The sequence below is a fragment of the Bombina bombina genome, chromosome 6 (genome assembly GCF_027579735.1).
Source record: "Bombina bombina isolate aBomBom1 chromosome 6, aBomBom1.pri, whole genome shotgun sequence".
Classification (NCBI taxonomy): domain Eukaryota; kingdom Metazoa; phylum Chordata; class Amphibia; order Anura; family Bombinatoridae; genus Bombina; species Bombina bombina.
Genome location: NC_069504.1, coordinates 348674596 through 348696088, shown reverse-complemented (window position 1 = coordinate 348696088; position 21493 = coordinate 348674596). Strand labels below are relative to the sequence as shown.

At 36.2% G+C, this 21493-nt stretch overlaps 1 protein-coding gene across 2 annotated transcripts in view; it reads left to right on the top strand.

Moving 5' to 3' along the window:
* Window positions 1-10221, top strand: part of SCYL2 (SCY1 like pseudokinase 2) — a 158899-nt gene extending 148678 nt beyond the window's left edge. For both annotated transcript variants that reach the window (XM_053717001.1, XM_053717000.1), the window contains exons 17-18: window positions 672-797; window positions 8894-10221. In XM_053717001.1, the coding sequence (XP_053572976.1) occupies window positions 672-797; window positions 8894-9538 (771 nt within the window). In that variant the 3' untranslated portion in view covers window positions 9539-10221. The remainder of the gene's footprint in view (window positions 1-671; window positions 798-8893) is intronic.
* The last annotated feature ends 11272 nt before the right edge of the window (window positions 10222-21493 follow it).

The following is a 21493-nucleotide window of genomic DNA, read 5'->3' as shown; positions in this document are numbered from 1 at the left end:
CACATTTGAGGATATACTCTAATATAAAAATAACACAAAGACTTACAATTATATGAATGCAAATTTTAATCAATTTCATCCTGACATTTAGTAAAATTGATTTGGTTTGTGGGTTTATTTGAAATCTTTTTTTATTTTATTTTGGTAGTTAAACTCATAGGATATGTGGTATGGAGATTTCTTTTTGTTTTGCAATGAACATGAAAGAGATAATTTGCCACATAATGTGAATTTAATTTTTGGGGACCATATTACAACTAATCTATTTTGCCAGTAAAACCTGTCATATAATTTAATTTTTAAGTAGTTTTTTTTTCACATAAGAATCTATAGCAAATTTCTGGAAATCAAATAACACTATTTATAATAATCTATCCATCATAATTGAAAGCTTTACCTTACCTAGTAAGAATACCAAGTAAGAATTGTCCACAGTTTCTGTCCATAGAAACTTTAAATGCTAAGTCTCAGTTAACTTGTAGTACAGCAAAAAAAGTATTGATAACCCCCATTTGGATGATGTCTATGCAGAGAAACAGAAAACTGTAATGTTTTTAATTATGTGACTTCAATAAATGTTGCCTTGCCTTTATCAAAAATGATAATTCTAGCTTTAGGATATGTGTGATTATCTTTAATTACTTGTGCATGATTATATGTTTGTTTAATAGCAAAAGGTGTCACTTACAATGGAAGAGAAGCAAAAGCTTGCTAAAGATCAGGAACAAGTACAAAAGCTTAAAAGTCAACAACCTCTTACTCCTAATTCACTGACGCCTGTTGCACCTGTGAAGCAGGTAAGTCTCTTGCTTTCTGTCAGTAATAAAACTAAACACAAGCAAAAACCCATTCAGCTTATATGGGTTTAGAGTAAATATAGGCCATTTTTGGGGGGTTTAGAGTAAATATAGGTAAGCTTAAATGGGTTTAGAGTAAATATAGGTAATCTTATATGGGTTTCAGAGTAAATATAGGTAAGCTTATATCGGTTTAGAGTAAATATAGATAAGCTTATATGGGTTTAGAGTAAATATAGGTAAGCTTAAATGGGTTTACAGTAAATATAGGTAAGCTTATATGGGTTTAGAGTAAATATAGGTAAGCTTAAATGGGTTTAGAGTAAATATAGGTAATCTTATATGGGTTTAGAGTAAATATAGGTAATTTTTTTTTGAGTTTAGAGTAAATATAGGTAAGCTTAAATGGTTTTAGAGTAAATATAGGTAAGCTTAAATGGGTTTAGAGTAAATATAGGTAATCTTATATGGGTTTAGAGTAAATATAGGTAAGCTTATATCGGTTTAGAGTAAATATAGGTAAGCTTATATGGGTTTAGAGTAAATATAGGTACGCTTATATGGGTTTAGAGTAAATATAGGTACGCTTATATGGGTTTTGAGTAAATATAGGTAAACTTATATGGGTTTAGAGTAAATATAGGTAAGCTTATATCGGTTTAGAGTAAATATAGGTAAACTTATATGAGTTTAGAGTAAATATAGGTAAGCTTATATGGGTTTAGCGTAAATATAGGTAAGCTTATATGGGCTTAGAGTAAATATAGGTAAGCTTATATGGGTTTAGAGTAAATATAGGTCATTTTTTTGGGTTTAGAGTAAATATAGGTAAGCTTAAATGGGTTTAGAGTAAATATAGGTAATCTTATATGGGTTTAGAGTAAATATAGGTAAGCTTTTATAGGTTTAGAGTAAATATAGGTAAGCTTATATCGGTTTAGAGTAAATATAGGTAAGCTTATATTGGTTTAGAGTAAATATAGGTACGCTTATATGGGTTTAGAGTAAATATAGGTAAGCTTATATGGGTTTAGGACTGTGCAGATGTCTTTGCAAGAATGTATAACACTGCTACAAACAATTTTGCAAAACACTGCTGCCATAGAGTACCATACTTGTGCAATAGAGCGTATCTAAAGATACCAAGAGAACAAAGTAAATTTGGTAATTAAAGTATATCGGAAAGTTGCTTAAAATGGCATGCTCTATCTAAACCATTAAAGTTTAATTTGGCTTTACTATCTGTTTAATTAGTTCATATATAGGTAAGCGTATATATGGTTTTAGAGTAAATATAGGTAAGCTTATATGGGTTTAGAGTAAATATAGGTAAGCTTATATGGGTTTAGAGTAAATATAGGTATTTCTTTCATGTAATTAGCAAGAGTCCATGAGCTAGTGACATATGGGATATACATTCCTACCAGGAGGGGTAAAGTTTCCCAAACCTCAAAATGCCTATAAATACACCCCTCACCACACCCACAATTCAGTTTTACAAACTTTGCCTCCTATGGAGGTGGTGAAGTAAGTTTGTGCTAGATTCTACGTCGATATGCGCTCCGCAGCAAGTTGGAGCCCGGTTTTCCTCTCAGCGTGCAGTGAATGTCAGAGGGATGTGAGGAGAGTATTGCCTATTTTGAATGCAGTGATCTCCTTCTACGTGGTCTATTTCATAGGTTCTCTGTTATCGGTCGTAGAGATTCATCTCTTACCTCCCTTTTCAGATCGACGATATACTCTTATTTATATACCATTACCTCTGCTGATTTTCGTTTCAGTACTGGTTTGGCTTTCTACAAACATGTAGATGAGTGTCCTGGGGTAAGTAAATCTTATTTTCTGTGACACTCTAAGCTATGGTTGGGCACTTTGTTTATAAAGTTCTAAATATATGTATTCAAACATTTATTTGCCTTGACTCAGGATGTTCAACATTCCTTATTTTCAGACAGTCAGTTTCATATTTAGGATAATGCATTTGAATCAATCATTTTTTCTTACCTTAAAAAATTTGGCTCTTTTTCCCTGTGGGCTGTTAGGCTCGCGGGGGCTGAAAATGCTTCATTTTATTGCGTCATTCTTAGCGCTGACTTTTTTGTCGCAAAAAAAAAAAAATCTTTTCTGTTTCCGGCGTCATACGTGTCGCCGGAAGTTGCGTCATTTTTTACGTCCTTTTGCGCCAAAAATGTCGGCGTTCCGGATGTGGCGTCATTTTTGGCGCCAAAAAGCATTTAGGCGCCAAATAATGTGGGCGTCTTATTTGGCGCTAAAAAATATGGGCGTCGCTTTTGTCTCCACATTATTTCAGTCTCATTTTTTCTTTGCTTCTGGTTGCTAGAAGCTTGTTTATTGGCATTTTTTCCCATTCCTGAAACTGTCATTTAAGGAATTTGATCAATTTTGCTTTATATGTTGTTTTTTCTCTTACATATTGCAAGATGTCTCACGTTGCATCTGAGTCAGAAGATACTTCAGGAAAATCGCTGTCTAGTGCTGGAACTACCAAAGCTAAGTGTATCTGCTGTAAACTTTTGGTAGCTATTCCTCCGGCTGTTGTTTGTATTAATTGTCATGACAAACTTGTTAATGCAGATAATATTTCCTTTAGTAATGTACCATTGCCTGTTGCAGTTCCTTCAACATCTAAGGTGCAGAATGTTCCTGATAACATAAGAGATTTTGTTTCTGAATCCATCAAGAAGGCTATGTCTGTTATTTCTCCTTCTAGTAAACATAAAAAATCTTTTAAAACTTCTCTTTCTACAAATGAATTTTTAAATGAACATCATCATTCTGATTCTGATGACTCTTCTGGTTCAGAGGATTCTGTCTCAGAGATTGATGCTGATAAATCTTCATATTTATTTAAAATGGAATTTATTCGTTCTTTACTTAAAGAAGTACTAATTGCTTTAGAAATCGAGGATTCTGGTCCTCTTGATACTAATTCTAAACGTTTAGATAAGGTCTTTAAATCTCCTGTGGTTATTCCAGAAGTTTTTCCTGTTCCTAATGCTATTTCTGAAGTAATTTCCAGAGAATGGGATAAATTGGGTAATTCATTTACTCCTTCTAAACGTTTTAAGCAATTATATCATGTGCCGTCTGACAGATTAGAATTTTGGGACAAAATCCCTAGAGTTGATGGGGCTATTTCTACCCTTGCTAAACGTACTACTATTCCTACGTCAGATGGTACTTCGTTTAAGGATCCTTTAGATAGGAAAATTGAATCCTTTCTAAGAAAAGCTTATCTGTGTTCAGGTAATCTTCTTAGACCTGCTATATCATTGGCTGATGTTGCTGCAGCTTCAACTTTTTGGTTGGAAACTTTAGCGCAACAAGTAACAGATAATGATTCTCATAATATTATTATTCTTCTTCAACATGCTAATAATTTTATCTGTGATGCCATTTTTGATATTATCAGAGTTGATGTCAGGTTTATGTCTCTAGCTATCTTAGCTAGAAGAGCTTTATGGCTTAAAACTTGGAATGCTGATATGGCTTCTAAATCAACTCTACTTTCCATTTCTTTCCAGGGTAACAAATTATTTGGTTCTCAGTTGGATTCTATTATCTCAACTGTTACTGGTGGGAAAGGAACTTTTTTACCACAGGATAGAAAATCTAAGGGTAAAAACAGGGCTAATAATTGTTTTCGTTCCTTTCGTTTCAACAAAGAACAAAAGCCTGATCCTTCATCCTCAGGAGCAGTTTCAGTTTGGAAACCATCTCCAGTCTGGAATAAATCCAAGCCTTTTAGAAAGGCAAAGCCAGCTTCTAAGTCCACATGAAGGTGCGGCCCTCATTCCAGCTCAGCTGGTAGGGGGCAGGTTACGTTTTTTCATAGAAATTTGGATCAATTCTGTTCACAATCTTTGGATTCAGAACATTGTTTCAGAAGGGTACAGAATTGGTTTCAAGATGAGACCTCCTGCAAAGAGATTTTTTCTTTCCCGTATCCCAGTAAATCCAGTGAAAGCTCAAGCATTTCTGAATTGTGTTTCAGATCTAGAGTTGGCTGGAGTAATTATGCCAGTTCCAGTTCTGGAACAGGGGATGGGGTTTTATTCAAATCTCTTCATTGTACCAAAGAAGGAGAATTCCTTCAGACCAGTTCTGGATCTAAAAATATTGAATCGTTATGTAAGTATACCAACGTTCAAAATGGTAACTGTAAGGACTATCTTGCCTTTTGTTCAGCAAGGGCATTATATGTCCACAATAGATTTACAGGATGCATATCTGCATATTCCGATTCATCCAGATCGTTATCAGTTCCTGAGATTCTCTTTTCTGGACAAGCATTACCAGTTTGTGGCTCTGCCGTTTGGCCTAGCTACAGCTCCAAGAATTTTTACAAAGGTTCTCGGTGCCCTTCTGTCTGTAATCAGAGAACAGGGTATTGTGGTATTTCCTTATTTGGACGATATCTTGGTACTTGCTCAGTCTTTACATTTAGCAGAATCTCATACGAATCGACTTGTGTTGTTTCTTCAAGATCATGGTTGGAGGATCAATTCACCAAAAAGTTCATTGATTCCTCAGACAAGGGTAACCTTTCTGGGTTTCCAGATAGATTCAGTGTCCATGACTCTGTCTTTAACAGACAAGAGACGTCTAAAATTGATTTCAGCTTGTCGAAACCTTCAGTCACAATCATTCCCTTCGGTAGCCTTATGCATGGAAATTCTAGGTCTTATGACTGCTGCATCGGACGCGATCCCCTTTGCTCGTTTTCACATGCGACCTCTTCAGCTCTGTATGCTGAATCAATGGTGCAAGGATTACACAAAGATATCTCAATTAATATCTTTAAAACCGATTGTACGACACTCTCTAACGTGGTGGACAGATCACCATCGTTTAATTCAGGGGGCTTCTTTTGTGCTTCCGACCTGGACTGTAATTTCAACAGATGCAAGTCTCACAGGTTGGGGAGCTGTGTGGGGATCTCTGACGGCACAAGGAGTTTGGGAATCTCAGGAGGTGAGATTACCGATCAATATTTTGGAACTCCGTGCAATTTTCAGAGCTCTTCAGTCTTGGCCTCTTCTGAAGAGAGAATCGTTCATTTGTTTTCAGACAGACAATGTCACAACTGTGGCATACATCAATCATCAAGGAGGGACTCACAGTCCTCTGGCTATGAAAGAAGTATCTCGAATTTTGGTTTGGGCGGAATCCAGCTCCTGTCTAATCTCTGCGGTTCATATCCCAGGTATAGACAATTGGGAAGCGGATTATCTCAGTCGCCAAACGTTGCATCCGGGCGAATGGTCTCTTCACCCAGAGGTATTTCTTCAGATTGTTCAAATGTGGGAGCTTCCAGAAATAGATCTGATGGCGTCTCATCTAAACAAGAAACTTCCCAGGTATCTGTCCAGATCCCGGGATCCTCAGGCGGAAGCAGTGGATGCATTATCACTTCCTTGGAAGTATCATCCTGCCTATATCTTTCCGCCTCTAGTTCTTCTTCCAAGAGTAATCTCCAAGATTCTGAAGGAATGCTCGTTTGTTCTGCTGGTAGCTCCGGCATGGCCTCACAGGTTTTGGTATGCGGATCTTGTCCGGATAGCCTCTTGCCATCCGTGGACTCTTCCGCTACGACCAGACCTTCTGTCGCAAGGTCCTTTTTTCCATCAGGATCTCAAATCCTTAAATTTAAAGGTATGGAGATTGAACGCTTGATTCTTGGTCAAAGAGGTTTCTCTGACTCTGTGATTAATACTATGTTACAGGCTCGTAAATCTGTATCCAGAGAGATATATTATAGAGTCTGGAAGACTTATATTTCCTGGTGTCTTTCTCATCATTTTTCTTGGCATTCTTTTAGAATTCCGAGAATTTTACAGTTTCTTCAGGATGGTTTAGATAAAGGTTTATCCGCAAGTTCTTTGAAAGGACAAATCTCTGCTCTTTCTGTTCTTTTTCACAGAAAGATTGCTAATCTTCCTGATATTCATTGTTTTGTAAAAGCTTTGGTTCGTATAAAACCTGTCATTAAGTCAATTTCTCCTCCTTGGAGTTTGAATTTGGTTCTGGGGGCTCTTCAAGCTCCTCCGTTTGAACCTATGCATTCATTGGACATTAAATTACTTTCTTGGAAAGTTTTGTTTCTTTTGGCAATCTCTTCTGCCAGAAGAGTCTCTGAATTATCTGCTCTTTCTTGTGAGTCTCCTTTTCTGATTTTTTATCAGGATAAGGCGGTGTTGCGAACTTCTTTTGAATTTTTACCTAAAGTTGTGAATTCCAACAACATTAGTAGAGAAATTGTGGTTCCTTCATTATGTCCTAATCCTAAGAATTCTAAGGAGAAATCGTTGCATTATTTGGATGTTGTTAGAGCTTTGAAATATTATGTTGAAGCTACTAAGTCTTTCCGAAAGACTTCTAGTCTATTTGTTATCTTTTCAGGTTCTAGAAAAGGCCAGAAAGCTTCTGCCATTTCTTTGGCATCTTGGTTGAAATCTTTAATTCATCTTGCCTATGTCGAGTCGGGTAAAACTCCGCCTCAAAGGATTACAGCTCATTCTACTAGGTCAGTTTCTACTTCCTGGGCGTTTAGGAATGAAGCTTCGGTTGATCAGATTTGCAAAGCAGCAACTTGGTCCTCTTTGCATACTTTTACTAAATTCTACCATTTTGATGTATTTTCTTCTTCTGAAGCAGTTTTTGGTAGAAAAGTACTTCAGGCAGCGGTTTCAGTTTGAATCTTCTGCTTATGTTTTTCATTAAACTTTATTTTGGGTGTGGATTATTTTCAGCAGGAATTGGCTGTCTTTATTTTATCCCTCCCTCTCTAGTGACTCTTGCGTGGAAAGATCCACATCTTGGGTAATCATTATCCCATACGTCACTAGCTCATGGACTCTTGCTAATTACATGAAAGAAAACATAATTTATGTAAGAACTTACCTGATAAATTCATTTCTTTCATATTAGCAAGAGTCCATGAGGCCCGCCCTTTTTTGTGGTGGTTATGATTTTTTTGTATAAAGCACAATTATTCCAATTCCTTATTTTATATGCTTTCGCACTTTTTTCTTATCACCCCACTTCTTGGCTATTCGTTAAACTGAATTGTGGGTGTGGTGAGGGGTGTATTTATAGGCATTTTGAGGTTTGGGAAACTTTGCCCCTCCTGGTAGGAATGTATATCCCATACGTCACTAGCTCATGGACTCTTGCTAATATGAAAGAAATGAATTTATCAGGTAAGTTCTTACATAAATTATGTTTTTTTGGGGTTTTAGAGTAAATATAGGTAAGCTTAAATGGGTTTAGAATAAATATAGGTAAGCTTATATCGGTTTAGAGTAAATATAGGTAAGCTTATATGGGTTTAGAGTAAATATAGGTAAGCTTATATGGGTTTAGAGTAAATATAGGTAAGCTTATATGGGTTTAGAGTAAATATAGGTACGCTTATATGGTTTTAGAGTAAATATAGGTAAGCTTATATGGGTTTAGGACTGTGCAGATGTCTTTGCAAGAATGTATAACACTGCTACAAACAATGTTGCAAAACACTGCTGCCATAGAGTACCATACTGGTGCAATAGAGCGTACCTAAATATACCAAGAGAACAAAGTAAATTTGGTAATTGAAGTATATCGGAAAGTTGTTTAAAATGGCATGCTCTATCTAAACCATTAAAGTTTAATTTGGCTTTACTATCTGTTTAATTAGTTCATTGGTTAACTTTATGCTTATCTTTAAGATCCGCCATAGTGTTTATCTTCAATAAACACACGCTTTTTGTAAATAAGTGCTTCTGCAAATCACTCCTGAACCTGGTACTACTTAACAGGAAATGATGAACCCTTGTTCTGGTGTTTTACAGTTATGTTTATTATTTTTTTTGTGAAGCATACTTTCAGCTTTATTTAGTCCTGTAGAAACGAACATGGACTAACATTTTATTGTTGACACATTTGATATCAAACCTCAGAATCAATAACATTTTTGGAGCCAGAAGTTTGTGTTTTTATAGAAATGTGTTTATAATAATTAAAGTTTTTCTTATTACTTAAATTATACTAATTGTTTATTAGCTTTCAAATCGGAATACCATTCTGTTTTGCAGACTAAGGATTTAACCTCAACACTGATGGAAAACATGTCATCTTTGACCAACCTTTCTGTTAGTAACTCTAAAGGAGCTTCTGGTGGATTTCCCCCCATCACAAGCATGTCTGGAAACATTGGATTTCCAGCACCAGTTGACAACATGAGTGGAAACCGAAATGTGCAGAATGGATTTAACTCAAATATGAGCTTTCCCTCCTCTGGATTCAGCATGGGGGTTGCAAATCCAAACCAGAATTTCTTCAGTGGGTCAGGCTCTTTTGGAATGACCAAAATTACTCCAATGTCGTCAAATACCCAAAACTTCAATTCACTGAGCAGCCCACCTGGAATGTTGCAACAGAACCAGCACAGCAAACCCACTACCAACATACCATCTCTTGATAATCTTTTTGGCCCTCAAAAACCCAAAGTGAGCATTAACCAAATGTCACAGCAACAAAATGTATGGCTTAACCAATATGTACCACCACAAGCTGCCCAAAACATGAGTGGGCCAATACCACAAACAAACTTGATGGGACAAGCTGGCTTTGGTACACAATCTAACCCATTTTTCAACCCTCAGAGTTTTTCTCAGCCAACAAGCACTATGAAAAGTAGCACCTCAGCTAGCAACGATTTAAAAGACCTGTTTGGATAGGCAATATTTTTCATGCGGCATAGGATCACTTTAATAACTGGTTAGGGTCGGCATCTTTTGGCTATATTTTGCCATTTTGATATTTGAAAGTCTCTGAAAGGTATGTTAAATCAATCATAATTACCTGTTTACTTTGAGTAAATTGGATTTATTGTGAAAACAATTATACAAGCATATTATTCTATGTTTTGCCATTACAAGTTTATGAGACATTACTAGTACGACGACTACAACAGGAGTGTGAGATTACAAACTCATGGCATGGACTTGTTTCTTGCTATAATATATTTTAATATAAAAATACAGCCTCAACTGATAATGAGCTTAAGTGAAGATGAATACAATGTACATTTTCAAGATTACCCTGGTTTGATTCAGAATTTTGCTATTTCAATTCTAAATGTAATTCTTTTCTAAAGAAAACACGTTTTAATTTTGAGGGTTTTTACTTTTAGGATCCTAAATAAACCATTCCATATAATTATAAACTCAGTCACCATAACCATAACGCAGCCTTACTGAATTATACTATAGCATCCTCAGGACAGTTATATTTGTTCTTTTATTCAACCTTTAAAAGGACACTAAAGCTCAAAATGTAAAAATGTTATATAAAACTATATGTAGTAAAGACCATTTTGTAATGTAGGTTGATTATTAAAGGGACATTCTATGGCAAAAAATTGCATGCTCTGTGTTTAATACCCTTCAAAGGGTCTAAATACATAGTTAGTGTTTTGCTCAGGAGCCACAGACAACTGTAGATCCCAAATAGGAAAAAGCCTGTAAACCAATTAGCAGCGGTAGTCTCATATCTCCACCAATTGCAGGCTGTGTTCAACTCTGCAGTTCTTGAAGCTCCATGCAGGGCGTTAATTATGTGTTTAACACCTTTGCAGGGTTTAATGGGTCAGTCTAGTCAAAACTAAACTGTCATGATTCAGATAGGACATGCGATTTTAAACAACTTTCCAATTTACTTTTATCATCAAATTTGTTTTGCTATCTTGGTATTCTTTTAGGAAAGCTAAACCTAGGTCGGCTCATATGCTAATTTCTAAGCCGTTGAACTGCCTCTTATCTTTGCATTTTGACAGGTTTTTTTTTTTACAGTTAGACACTGCAAGTTCATGTGTCATATAGATAACGTGATCACTCCCGTGGAGTTATTTAAGAGTCGGCACTGATTGGTTAAAATGCATGTCTGTCAAAAGAACTGAGATAAGGGGCAGTCTGCAGAGGCTTAGAAACCAGGTAACCAGAGAGGTATTTAAGAGTCGGCACTGATTGGTTAAAATGCATGTCTGTCAAAAGAACTGAGATAAGGGGCAGTCTGCAGAGGCTTAGAAACCAGGTAACCAGAGGTAAAAAGTATATTAATAGAACAGTGTTGGTTATGCAAAACTGGGGAATTGGTAATAAAGGGATTATCTATATTTTTAAACAATATCAATTCTTGAGTAGACTGTACCTTTAAACACACAGTTGCCGTGTCAATATTAATTAAAATTGCATGCTTCAACAAGTATGTCTATATATGGATGTGTGTTTGTATTCACACAAATACACACACACACATATACACATATATATATATATATATGTACTGTATGTATATAGTGTGTGTATGTATGTGTGTATATATGTATGTATATATATATATATACACATACATACAGTAATTAAATGTTCCTTCAAGTAGAAATGATAATCTCATGTCATTAAATACAAATGAAGAAATTATATTTCTTTCATGTAATTAACAAGAGTCCATGAGCTAGTGACGTATGGGATATACATTCCTACCAGGAGGGGCAAAGTTTCCCAAACCTTAAAATGCCTATAAATACACCCCTCACCACACCCACAAATCAGTTTTACAAACTTTGCCTCCAAGGGAGGTGGTGAAGTAAGTTTGTGCTAGATTCTACGTTGATATGCGCTCCGCAGCAAGTTGGAGCCCGGTTTTCCTCTCAGCGTGCAGTGAATGTCAGAGGGATGTGAAGAGAGTATTGCCTATTGAATGCAGTGATCTCCTTCTACGGGGTCTATTTCATAAGGTTCTCTGTTATCGGTCGTAGAGATTCATCTCTTACCTCCCTTTTCAGATCGACGATATACTCTTATATTTACCATTTCCTCTACTGATTCTCATTTCAGTACTGGTTTGGCTTTCTACAAACATGTAGATGAGTGTCCTGGGGTAAGTAAGTCTTATTTTCTGTGACACTCTAAGCTATGGTTGGGCACTTTATTTATAAAGTTCTAAATATATGTATTCAAACATTTATTTGCCTTGACTCAGAATGTTCAACTTTCCTTATTTCCAGACAGTCAGTTTCATATTTGGGATTATGCATTGAATTATCATATTTTTTCTTACCTCAAAAATTTGACTTTTTTCCCTGTGGGCTGTTAGGCTCGCGGGGGCTGAAAATGCTTCATTTTATTGCGTCATTCTTGGCGCGGACTTTTTTGGCGCAAAAATTCTTTTCCGTTTCCGGCGTCATACGTGTCGCCGGAAGTTGCGTCATTTTTTGACGTTATTTTGCGTCAAAAATGTCGGCGTTCCGGATGTGGCGTCATTTTTGGCGCCAAAAGCATTTAGGCGCCAAATAATGTGGGCGTCTTTTTTGGCGCTAAAAAATATGGGCGTCATTTTTGTCTCCACATTATTTAAGTCTCATTATTTATTGCTTCTGGTTGCTAGAAGCTTGTTCACTGGCATTTTTTTCCCATTCCTGAAACTGTCATTTAAGGAATTTGATCAATTTTGCTTTATATGTTGTTTTTTTCTTTTACATATTGCAAGATGTTCCACGTTGCAACTGAGTCAGAAGTTACTACAGGAAAATCACTGCACAGTGCTGGAGCTACCAAGCTAAGTCTGCTATAAACTTTTGGTATCTGTTTCTCCAGCTGTTATTTGTATTGCATGTCATGTCAAACTTATTAATGCAGATAAAATTTCCTTTAGTACTGTTACATTACCTGTTGCTGTCCGTCAACATCTAATTTTCAGAGTGTTCCTGATAACATAAGAGATTTTATTTTTTAAATCCATTAAGAAGGCTATGTCTGTTATTTCTCCTTCTAGTATACATAAAAGTCTTTTAAAACTTCTCTTTTTTTCAGATGAATTTTTAAATGAACATCATCATTCTGATACTGATAATGGTTCTTCTGGTTCAGAGGTTTCTGTCTCAGAGGTTGATGCTGATAAATCTTTGTATTTGTTCAAGATGGAATTTATTCGTTCTTTACTTAAAGAAGTGTTATTTGCATTAGAAATAGAGGATTCTGGTCCTCTTGATACTAAATGTAAACGTTTAAATAAGGTTTTTAAATCTCCTGTAGTTATTCCAGAAGTGTTTTATCTCCCTGATGCTATTTCTGAAGTAATTTCCAGGGAATGGAATAATTTGGGTAATTTATTTACTCCTTCTAGACGTTTAAGCAAATTATATCCTGTGCCATCTGACAGATTAGAGTTTGTTGGGACAAAAATCCCTAAGGTTATGGGGCTGTCTCTACTCCTGCTAATGTACTACTATTCCTATGGCAGATAGTACTTCATTTAAGGATCCTTTAGATAGGAAAATTGAATCCTTTCTAAGAAAAGCTTACTTATGTTCAGGTAATCTTCTTAGACCTGCTATATTTTTAGCGGATGTTGCTGCAGCTTCAACTTTTTTGGTTAGAAGCTTTAGCGCAACAAGTAACAGATCATAATTTTATAGCATTATTATTATTCTATAACATGCTAATAATTTTATTGGTGATACCATCTTTTGATATCATTAGAGTTGATGTCAGGTATATGTCTCTAGCTATTTTAGCTAGAAAAGCTTTATGGATTAAACTTGGAATGCTGACATGTCTTCTAAGTCAACTTTGCTTTCCCTTTCTTTCCAGGGTAAATAATCATTTTGTTCCTTTCCTCACAACAAGGAACAAAAGCCTGATCCTTCATCCTCAGGAGCGGTATCAGTTTGGAAACTATTTCCAGTTTGGAATATATCCAAGCCTTATAGAATCCTATAGCCAGCTCCTAAGTACCTATGAAGGTGCGGCCCTTATTCCAGCTCAGCTGGTATGGGGCAGATTACGTTTTCTTCAAAGAAATTTGGATCAATTCCGTTCTTAATCTCTGGTTTCAGAAACATTGTTTCAGAAAGGTACAGAATTGGCTTCAAGTTAAGGCCTCCTGCTAAGAGATTCTTTTCTTTCCCGTGTCCCAATTGACACAGCAAGGCTCAGTATTTCTGAAATGTGTTTCAGATCTAGAGTTGGCTGGAGTATTTATGCCAGTTCCAGTTCTGGAACAGGGGCTGGGGTTTTATTTTATCTCTTCATTGTACCAAAGAAGGTCAATTCCTTCAGACCAGTTCTGAATCTATCATTATTGAATCGTTATGTTAGGATACCAACATTCAAGATGGTTACTGTAGGACTATCCTGCCTTTTGTTTAGCAAGGGCATTATATGTCTACAATAGATTTACAGGATGTGTATCTGCATATTCCGATTCATCCAGATCATTTTTAGTGTCTGAGATTCTCTTTTTAGACAAGCATTACCAGTTTTGTGGCTCTACTATTTGGCCTAGCCTCAGTTCCAAGAATTTTTTTCAAAGGTTCTCGGTGCCCTTCTTTCTGTAATCAGAGAATAGGGTTTTGGTATTTCCTTATTTGGACGATATCTTGGTACTTGCTCAGTCTTCTCATTTTCGAAGAATCTCATACGAATCGACTTGTGTTGTTTCTTCAAGTTCATGGTTGGAGGATCAATTTACCAATCAGTTTATTGATTCCTCAGACAAGGGTAACCTTTTTAGGTTTCTAGATAAATTCAGTGTCTATGACTCTGTCCTTGTCAGACAAGAGAAGTTTAACATTGATATCAGCTTGTCAAAACCTTCAGTCACAATCATTCCCTTTGGTAGCCTTATGCATGGAAATGTTGGATCTTAGGACTGCCGCATCAGATGCGATCTCCTTTGCTCGTTTTCACATGCGACCTCTTCAGCTCTGTATGCTGAATCAATGGTGCAGGGATTACTCAAAGATATCTCAATTAATATCTTTAAACCGATTTTACGACACTCTCTGACATGGTGGACAGATCACCATCGTTTAGTTCAGGGGGCTTCTTTGTTCTTCCGACCTGGACTATAATCTCAACAGATACGAGTCTTACAGGTTGGGGAGCTGTGTGGGGGTATCTGACGGCACAAGGGGTTTGGGAATCTCAGGAGGTGAGATTTCCGATCAATATTTTGGAACCCCGTGCAATTTTCAGAGCTCTTCAGTCTTGGCCTCTTCTGAAGAGAGAGTTGTTCATTGTTTTCAGATAAGACATTGTCACAACTGTGGCATACATCAATCATCAAGGAGGGACTCACAGTCCTCTGGCTATGAAAGAAGTATCTCGAATTTTGGTTTGGGCGGAATCCAGCTCCTGTCTAATCTCTGCGGTTTATATCCCAGGTATGGACAATTGGAAAGCGGATTATCTCAGTCGCCAAACGTTGCATCCGGGCGAATGGTCTCTTCACCCAGAGGTATTTCTTCAGATTGTTCAAATGTGGGAACTTCCAGAAATAGTTCTGATGGCTTCTCATCTAAACAAGAAACTTCCCAGGTATCTGTCCAGATCCCGGGATCCTCAGGCGGAGGCAGTGGATGCATTTTCACTTCCTTGGAAGTATCATCCTGCCTATATCTTTCCGCCTCTAGTTCTTCTTCCAAGAGTAATCTCCAAGATTCTGAAGGAATGCTCGTTTGTTCTGCTGGTAGCTCCGGCATGGCCTCACAGGTTTTGGTATGCGGATCTTGTCCGGATGGCCTCTTGCCAACCGTGGACTCTTCCGTTAAGACCAGACCTTTTGTCTCAAGGTCCTTTTTTTCCATCAGGATCTGAAATCCTTAAATTTAAAGGTATGGAGATTGAACGCTTGATTCTTGGTCAAAGAGGTTTCTCTGACTCTGTGATTAATACTATGTTACAGGCTCGTACATCTGTATCCAGAGAGATATATTATAGAGTCTGGAAGACTTATATTTCTTGGTGTCTTTCTCATCATTTTTCTTGGCATTCTTTTAGAATACCGAGAATATTACAATTTCTTCAGGATGGTTTAGATAAGGGTTTGTCCGCAAGTTCCTTGAAAGGTCAAATCTCTGCTCTTTCTGTTCTTTTTCACAGAAAGATTGCTATTCTTCCTGATATTCATTGTTTTGTACAAGCTTTGGTTTGTATAAAGCCTGTCATTAAGTCAATTTCTCCTCCTTGGAGTTTGAATTTGGTTCTGGGGGCTCTTCAAGCTCCTCCATTTGAACCTATGCATTCATTGGATATTAATTACTTTCTTGGAAAGTTTTGTTCCTTTTGGCCATCTCTTCTGCCAGAAGAGTTTCTGGATTATCTGCTCTTTCTTATGAGTCTCCTTTTCTGATTCTTCATCAGGATAAGGCGGTGTTGCGAACTTCTTTTGAATTTTTACCTAAAGTTGTGAATTCCAACAACATTAGTAGAGAAATTGTGGTTCCTTCATTATGTCCTAATCCTAAGAATTCTAAGGAGAAATCGTTGCATTCTTTGGATGTTGTTAGAGCTTTGAAATATTATGTTGAAGCTACGAAATCTTTCTGTAAGACTTCTAGTCTATTTGTTATCTTTTCCGGTTCTAGGAAAGGCCAGAAAGCTTCTGCCATTTCTTTGGCATCTTGGTTGAAATCTTTAATTCATCTTGCCTATGTTGAGTCGGGTAAAATTCCGCCTCAGAGAATTACAGCTCATTCTACTAGGTCAGTATCTACTTCCTGGGCGTTTAGGAATGAAGCTTCGGTTGACCAGATCTGCAAAGCAGCAACTTGGTCCTCTTTGCATACTTTTACTAAATTCTACCATTTTGATGTATTTTCTTCTTCTGAAGCAGTTTTTGGTAGAAAAGTACTTCAGGCAGCGGTTTCAGTTTGAATCTTCTGCTTATGTTTTTTGTTAAACTTTATTTTGGGTGTGGATTATTTTCAGCAGGAATTGGCTGTCTTTATTTTATCCCTCCCTCTCTAGTGACTCTTGTGTGGAAAGATCCACATCTTGGGTAGTCATTATCCCATACGTCACTAGCTCATGGACTCTTGTTAATTACATGAAAGAAAACATAATTTATGTAAGAACTTACCTGATAAATTCATTTCTTTCATATTAACAAGAGTCCATGAGGCCCACCCTTTTTTGGGGTGGTTATGATTTTTTTGTATAAAGCACAATTATTCCAATTCCTTATTTTATATGCTTCGCACTTTTTTTCTTATCACCCCACTTCTTGGCTATTCGTTAAACTGATTTGTGGGTGTGGTGAGGGGTGTATTTATAGGCATTTTAAGGTTTGGGAAACTTTGCCCCTCCTGGTAGGAATGTATATCCCATACGTCACTAGCTCATGGACTCTTGTTAATATGAAAGAAATGAATTTATCAGGTAAGTTCTTACATAAATTATGTTTTTCATTTCTGTCCATACTATAAAAATTGGCAAAAAGCACTTTTCTTAATTGTTTAATTTGCACCTTACTGGTTGCGTAACTCAATTTCAAAACATTCCTGAGGTGTGTGTACCATGGTAAAAATAACACATCAAACAATGTTATAAATTTACATATTGTTTATATAGAGGTTACCTTTTCCCCCCCAAAATAGATATTTATAAAAACTTTTTTTGAACCAAATTGTGCACTTTTTGTCTTGTTTAGTATTTTATCTTTTAGATTTTAATAAAATTTAATTTCTGCTAAGTTTATTGATTATTTTTTTTCCACACAGTGCTCATAAGTTTGAGAGGTGAACATTTTCCTTATTTTTGTTACTTGTATTCCTAGCTTGTAATTTACATTTACTGCATGTAACCTAAAACAGAAGCTGTGTAAAACAAAACACAATGAATTCATGCATGGGGTTAAGTATCTGATTGTATACATCAGTGCTTCATCATTTACAGATAGAAAATGTGTGTTTCTTTATTAAATAATCATATGTCTGTTTTCTTGTAACTTCCAAAAGGCTTTCAACAGGTACACTGGAATGGAAATACACATGTGCTTTTTGTGTAATGTTTTTTTTTTTTTTGGGGGGGGTTGTTTTTGTGTATTGCGCTACTTCCTATTATGAACTTACACAGAGTATCTCCACTGAACCAAAGCTTGTTATTTTCCTTTTATTTACCTATATATATTGTCGGTCTGCATGATGGTCTTTGTTTTGTATATTATTTTCACAATATCAAAGAGCATCTCAAAGGCCTCACAAAAACATCACAGCATTGTCATTTGGCATGGTAATGTATTAAACTTTGCAGAATTTTACTGTTTATTTTCTGTGAAAAATATTTGTATCTTGTTTTTGTTTTGATTCAAATGGTCTTCTTCACAAATTTTTACAAATTGCTCAGTTATTGTTTATTTTTATATTTTTGAACCACAGAGGGGCAAGATTTCAAGTGTTTCCCTTCTGTGGCTGACTAGTTATTTAATTAATGTGATTGACTATTTTTTTTTTTAAATTTGGATATGTTCTTGCCAGGGTCTGAACCAAAAATGGGCTGACTACTAAGCTTAGATTCCTGCTTTTTCCAAATAAAAATAGCAGGCAAACAAAGAAAAATTGTTAATACGAGTGAATTAGAAAGTTGCTTAAAATTGCATACTCTATCTGAATCATAAAAGGAAAAAAATTGGGTTTAGTATCCCTTTAAAGGGACAGTATACACTAATTGTCATATAACTGCATAGTCTGCATGTAATAGACACTACTATAAAGAATAAGATGCACATATACTGATATAAAAATCCAGTATAAAACTGTTTAAAAACGTAATTAGAAGCTCTGTTTAGCTCTGTTGAAAAGGTAGCTGGAAAGCTCACTGCAAGTGGGAAATAAGACCATCCCCCCTCCCCCTTATTTTGCATATGAAAAGACCCTTTACACGAACAGGAGCAAGCTGGAGTAGGTAGCTGACGGTATTCTCATAAAACTTTGGGGCTTGGTTAGGAGTCTGAAAATCAGAGCAATGTTATTTAAAAATAAGCAAAACTATACATTTTTAAAAAAAAAACATCATGGGCTATATAAATAGATCATCTACATAACATTTATGCAAAGAAAAAAATGAGTGTATAATGTCCCTTTAATCCCTGAGAAGTCAAGTTGAAACACTTGTTAAGATTATTGATTTGTATTTTTTTTTAATCTATATATATACTTGTATTATTACCATATAATACTGTACAGAGTGAAGAAGATTCATATCACGGTAAACTGAACACTATAGAGCATTCCAGGATTAGTAAGAATTGATAAGACTTAATCAATTAACAAGGCTTTGGGACTGTATAATACTAGAATTCATTGAGGAATTAAGAAATGTCTATATATCAACTTTGGCTGAATTTCTTTTTTTTCTTTTGGACTATTTGGTTTTAATTTAATATTTAAGACCACGGGGCCTTATGATATAAATAAATTGTTACATAGCTATATGTTTAAAGACTTGATAAACATATTGTAATTTATATAACTGTGAATCTTGAAAATGTTTAACATACCCAATAAGATTTGTGTGTTAATAATGCATTAAATTGTGCTGTTGGTATTTCATTTTGGAGAAAATGTTTTTAAAGAAAATGTTAATAAACAAACTATGTGTAACATATATATGTTTTCTGACATTTGCCAAGATAAATTAGTATTTTAAAAAGAAAATCATTTTATTTTTTTGTTTGGTTTTGCTCAAAACAAACCCAGAAATAAATAGTTTGTGTTTTAAAATTTAAATTTAAAAGAGCAGAAATTAATTTAAAATGTTGCACTTAAATTATTCTAAAATACATATCGAACCATATGTAGTACTGTTGGTAATTCAGTCTCTGTACTCTTAAATACATAGAAACCCTCCAAGATGAAGAAGGCAATTTGTAATGTGCAGTAGAATCCTTTTGAACCTTGTTTGTGGCACTGTCCACATAAAAAAAAAAAAAAAAAAATTGTATGAGGAGACTCCATAGGTGTCCATAACATGTGGGATATACTTTCCTCCATTTGGTGGAGGTCAAGAACCCTAATAAGCTTTCAATCCCTCCCATCGCCACTCTCCAGTTGGTTCTTGGCCTCCAAGGTGAGAGGTTTAGCGAGGTGCTCTGCAATCAAGATTTCTCCTGTTAAGTGTGGTCAGTCCACGGGTCATCATTACTTCTGGGATATTAACTCCTCCCCAACAGGAAGTGCAAGAGGATTCACCCAGCAGAGCTGCTATATAGCTCCTCCCCTCTACGTCACACCCAGTCATTCTCTTGCACCCAACTGATAGGATGTGTGAGAGGACTGTGGTGATTATACTTAGTTTTATACCTTCAATCAAAAGTTTGTTATTTTATAACAGCACCGGAGTGTGTTGTTCCTTCTCTGGTAGAATTTGAAGAAGAATCTACCTGAGTTTTTTATATGATTTTAGCCGGCGTAGTTAAGATCATATTGCTGTTCTCGGCCATCTGAGGAGTGAGGTAAACTTCAGATCAGGGGACAGCGGGCAGGTTAATCTGCAAAGAGGTATGTAGCAGCATATTATTTTCTAACAATGGAATTGACTGAGAAAATTCTGCCATACCGATATAATGTAAGCTCAGCCTTAAATGCAGTAGTAGCAACTGGTATCAGGCTGTCATGTATGTATATTTACACTTCAGTATTCTGGGGAATGGCACTTCACTGGGATAATACTGTATGCATAAGACTTTAGCCTAATTTGCAGTGACTAGCAACAGGCTTTCTAATGACATTTTATTTATTTGATGTTAAACGTTTTTGCTAGCATGTTAAATCGTTTAATTTTCTGAGGTACTGGGTGAAAAAATGTTTTGGGCACTGTTTTTTCCACTTGGCAGTCGTTTTATTTAATTTAAGACAGTTTACTGATCTCCCTCACTGTTGTGTGTGAGGGGGAGGGGCCTATTTTGGCGCTTTTGCTACGCATCAAAAAATTCAGTCAGAAGTCTCTTGTCTTCCCTGCATGATCCGGTTCGTCTCTACAGAGCTCAGGGGTCTTCAAAACTTATTTTGAGGGAGGTAATCACTCACAGCAGAGCTGTGAGATTGTAACTGACTGTGATAAAAAACGTTTATTTCTGTACTTTTTTTCTGCTATTCAGGGTTAGTTATCCATTGCTAATGGGGGCAATCCTTTGCTAAAATTGTGTTTTTACCGGAAAGAATTTGATGTTATAGTTTCTCAAGTTTATTATTTCTCAACTGTCATAACTTTGTTCTGTGCTTCTTAAAGGCACAGTACGTTTTCATATTATTTGTAAATTGCTTTGAAAAGTATTTCCAAGTTGCTAGTTTATTTGCTAGTGTGTTAAACATGTCTGATTCAGAGGAATATCTCTGTGCTATATGTGCTAAAGCCAAAGTGGAGCCCAATAGAAATTTATGTACTAATTGCATTGATGCTACTTTAAATAAAAGTCAATCTGTACAAATTGAACATATTTCACCAAACAACGAGGGGAGAGTTATGCCGACTAACTCGCCTCACGTGTCAGTACCTGCATCTCCCGCTCGGGAGGTGCGTGATATTGTAGCGCCGAGTACATCAGGGCGGCCATTACAAATCACATTACAGGATATGGCTAATGTTATGACTGAAGTTTTGGCTAAATTACCAGAACTAAGAGGTAAGCGTGATCACTCTGGGGTGAGAACAGAGTGCGCTGTTGATAATAGGGCCATGTCTGATACTGCGTCACAGTATGCTGAACATGAGGACGGAGAGCTTCAATCTGCAGGTGACGGTTCTGATCCCAATAGAATGGATTCAGACATTTCTAATTTTAAGTTTAAACTCGAAAACCTCCGTGTACTGTTAGGGGAGGTATTAGCAGCTCTGAATGATTGTAACACC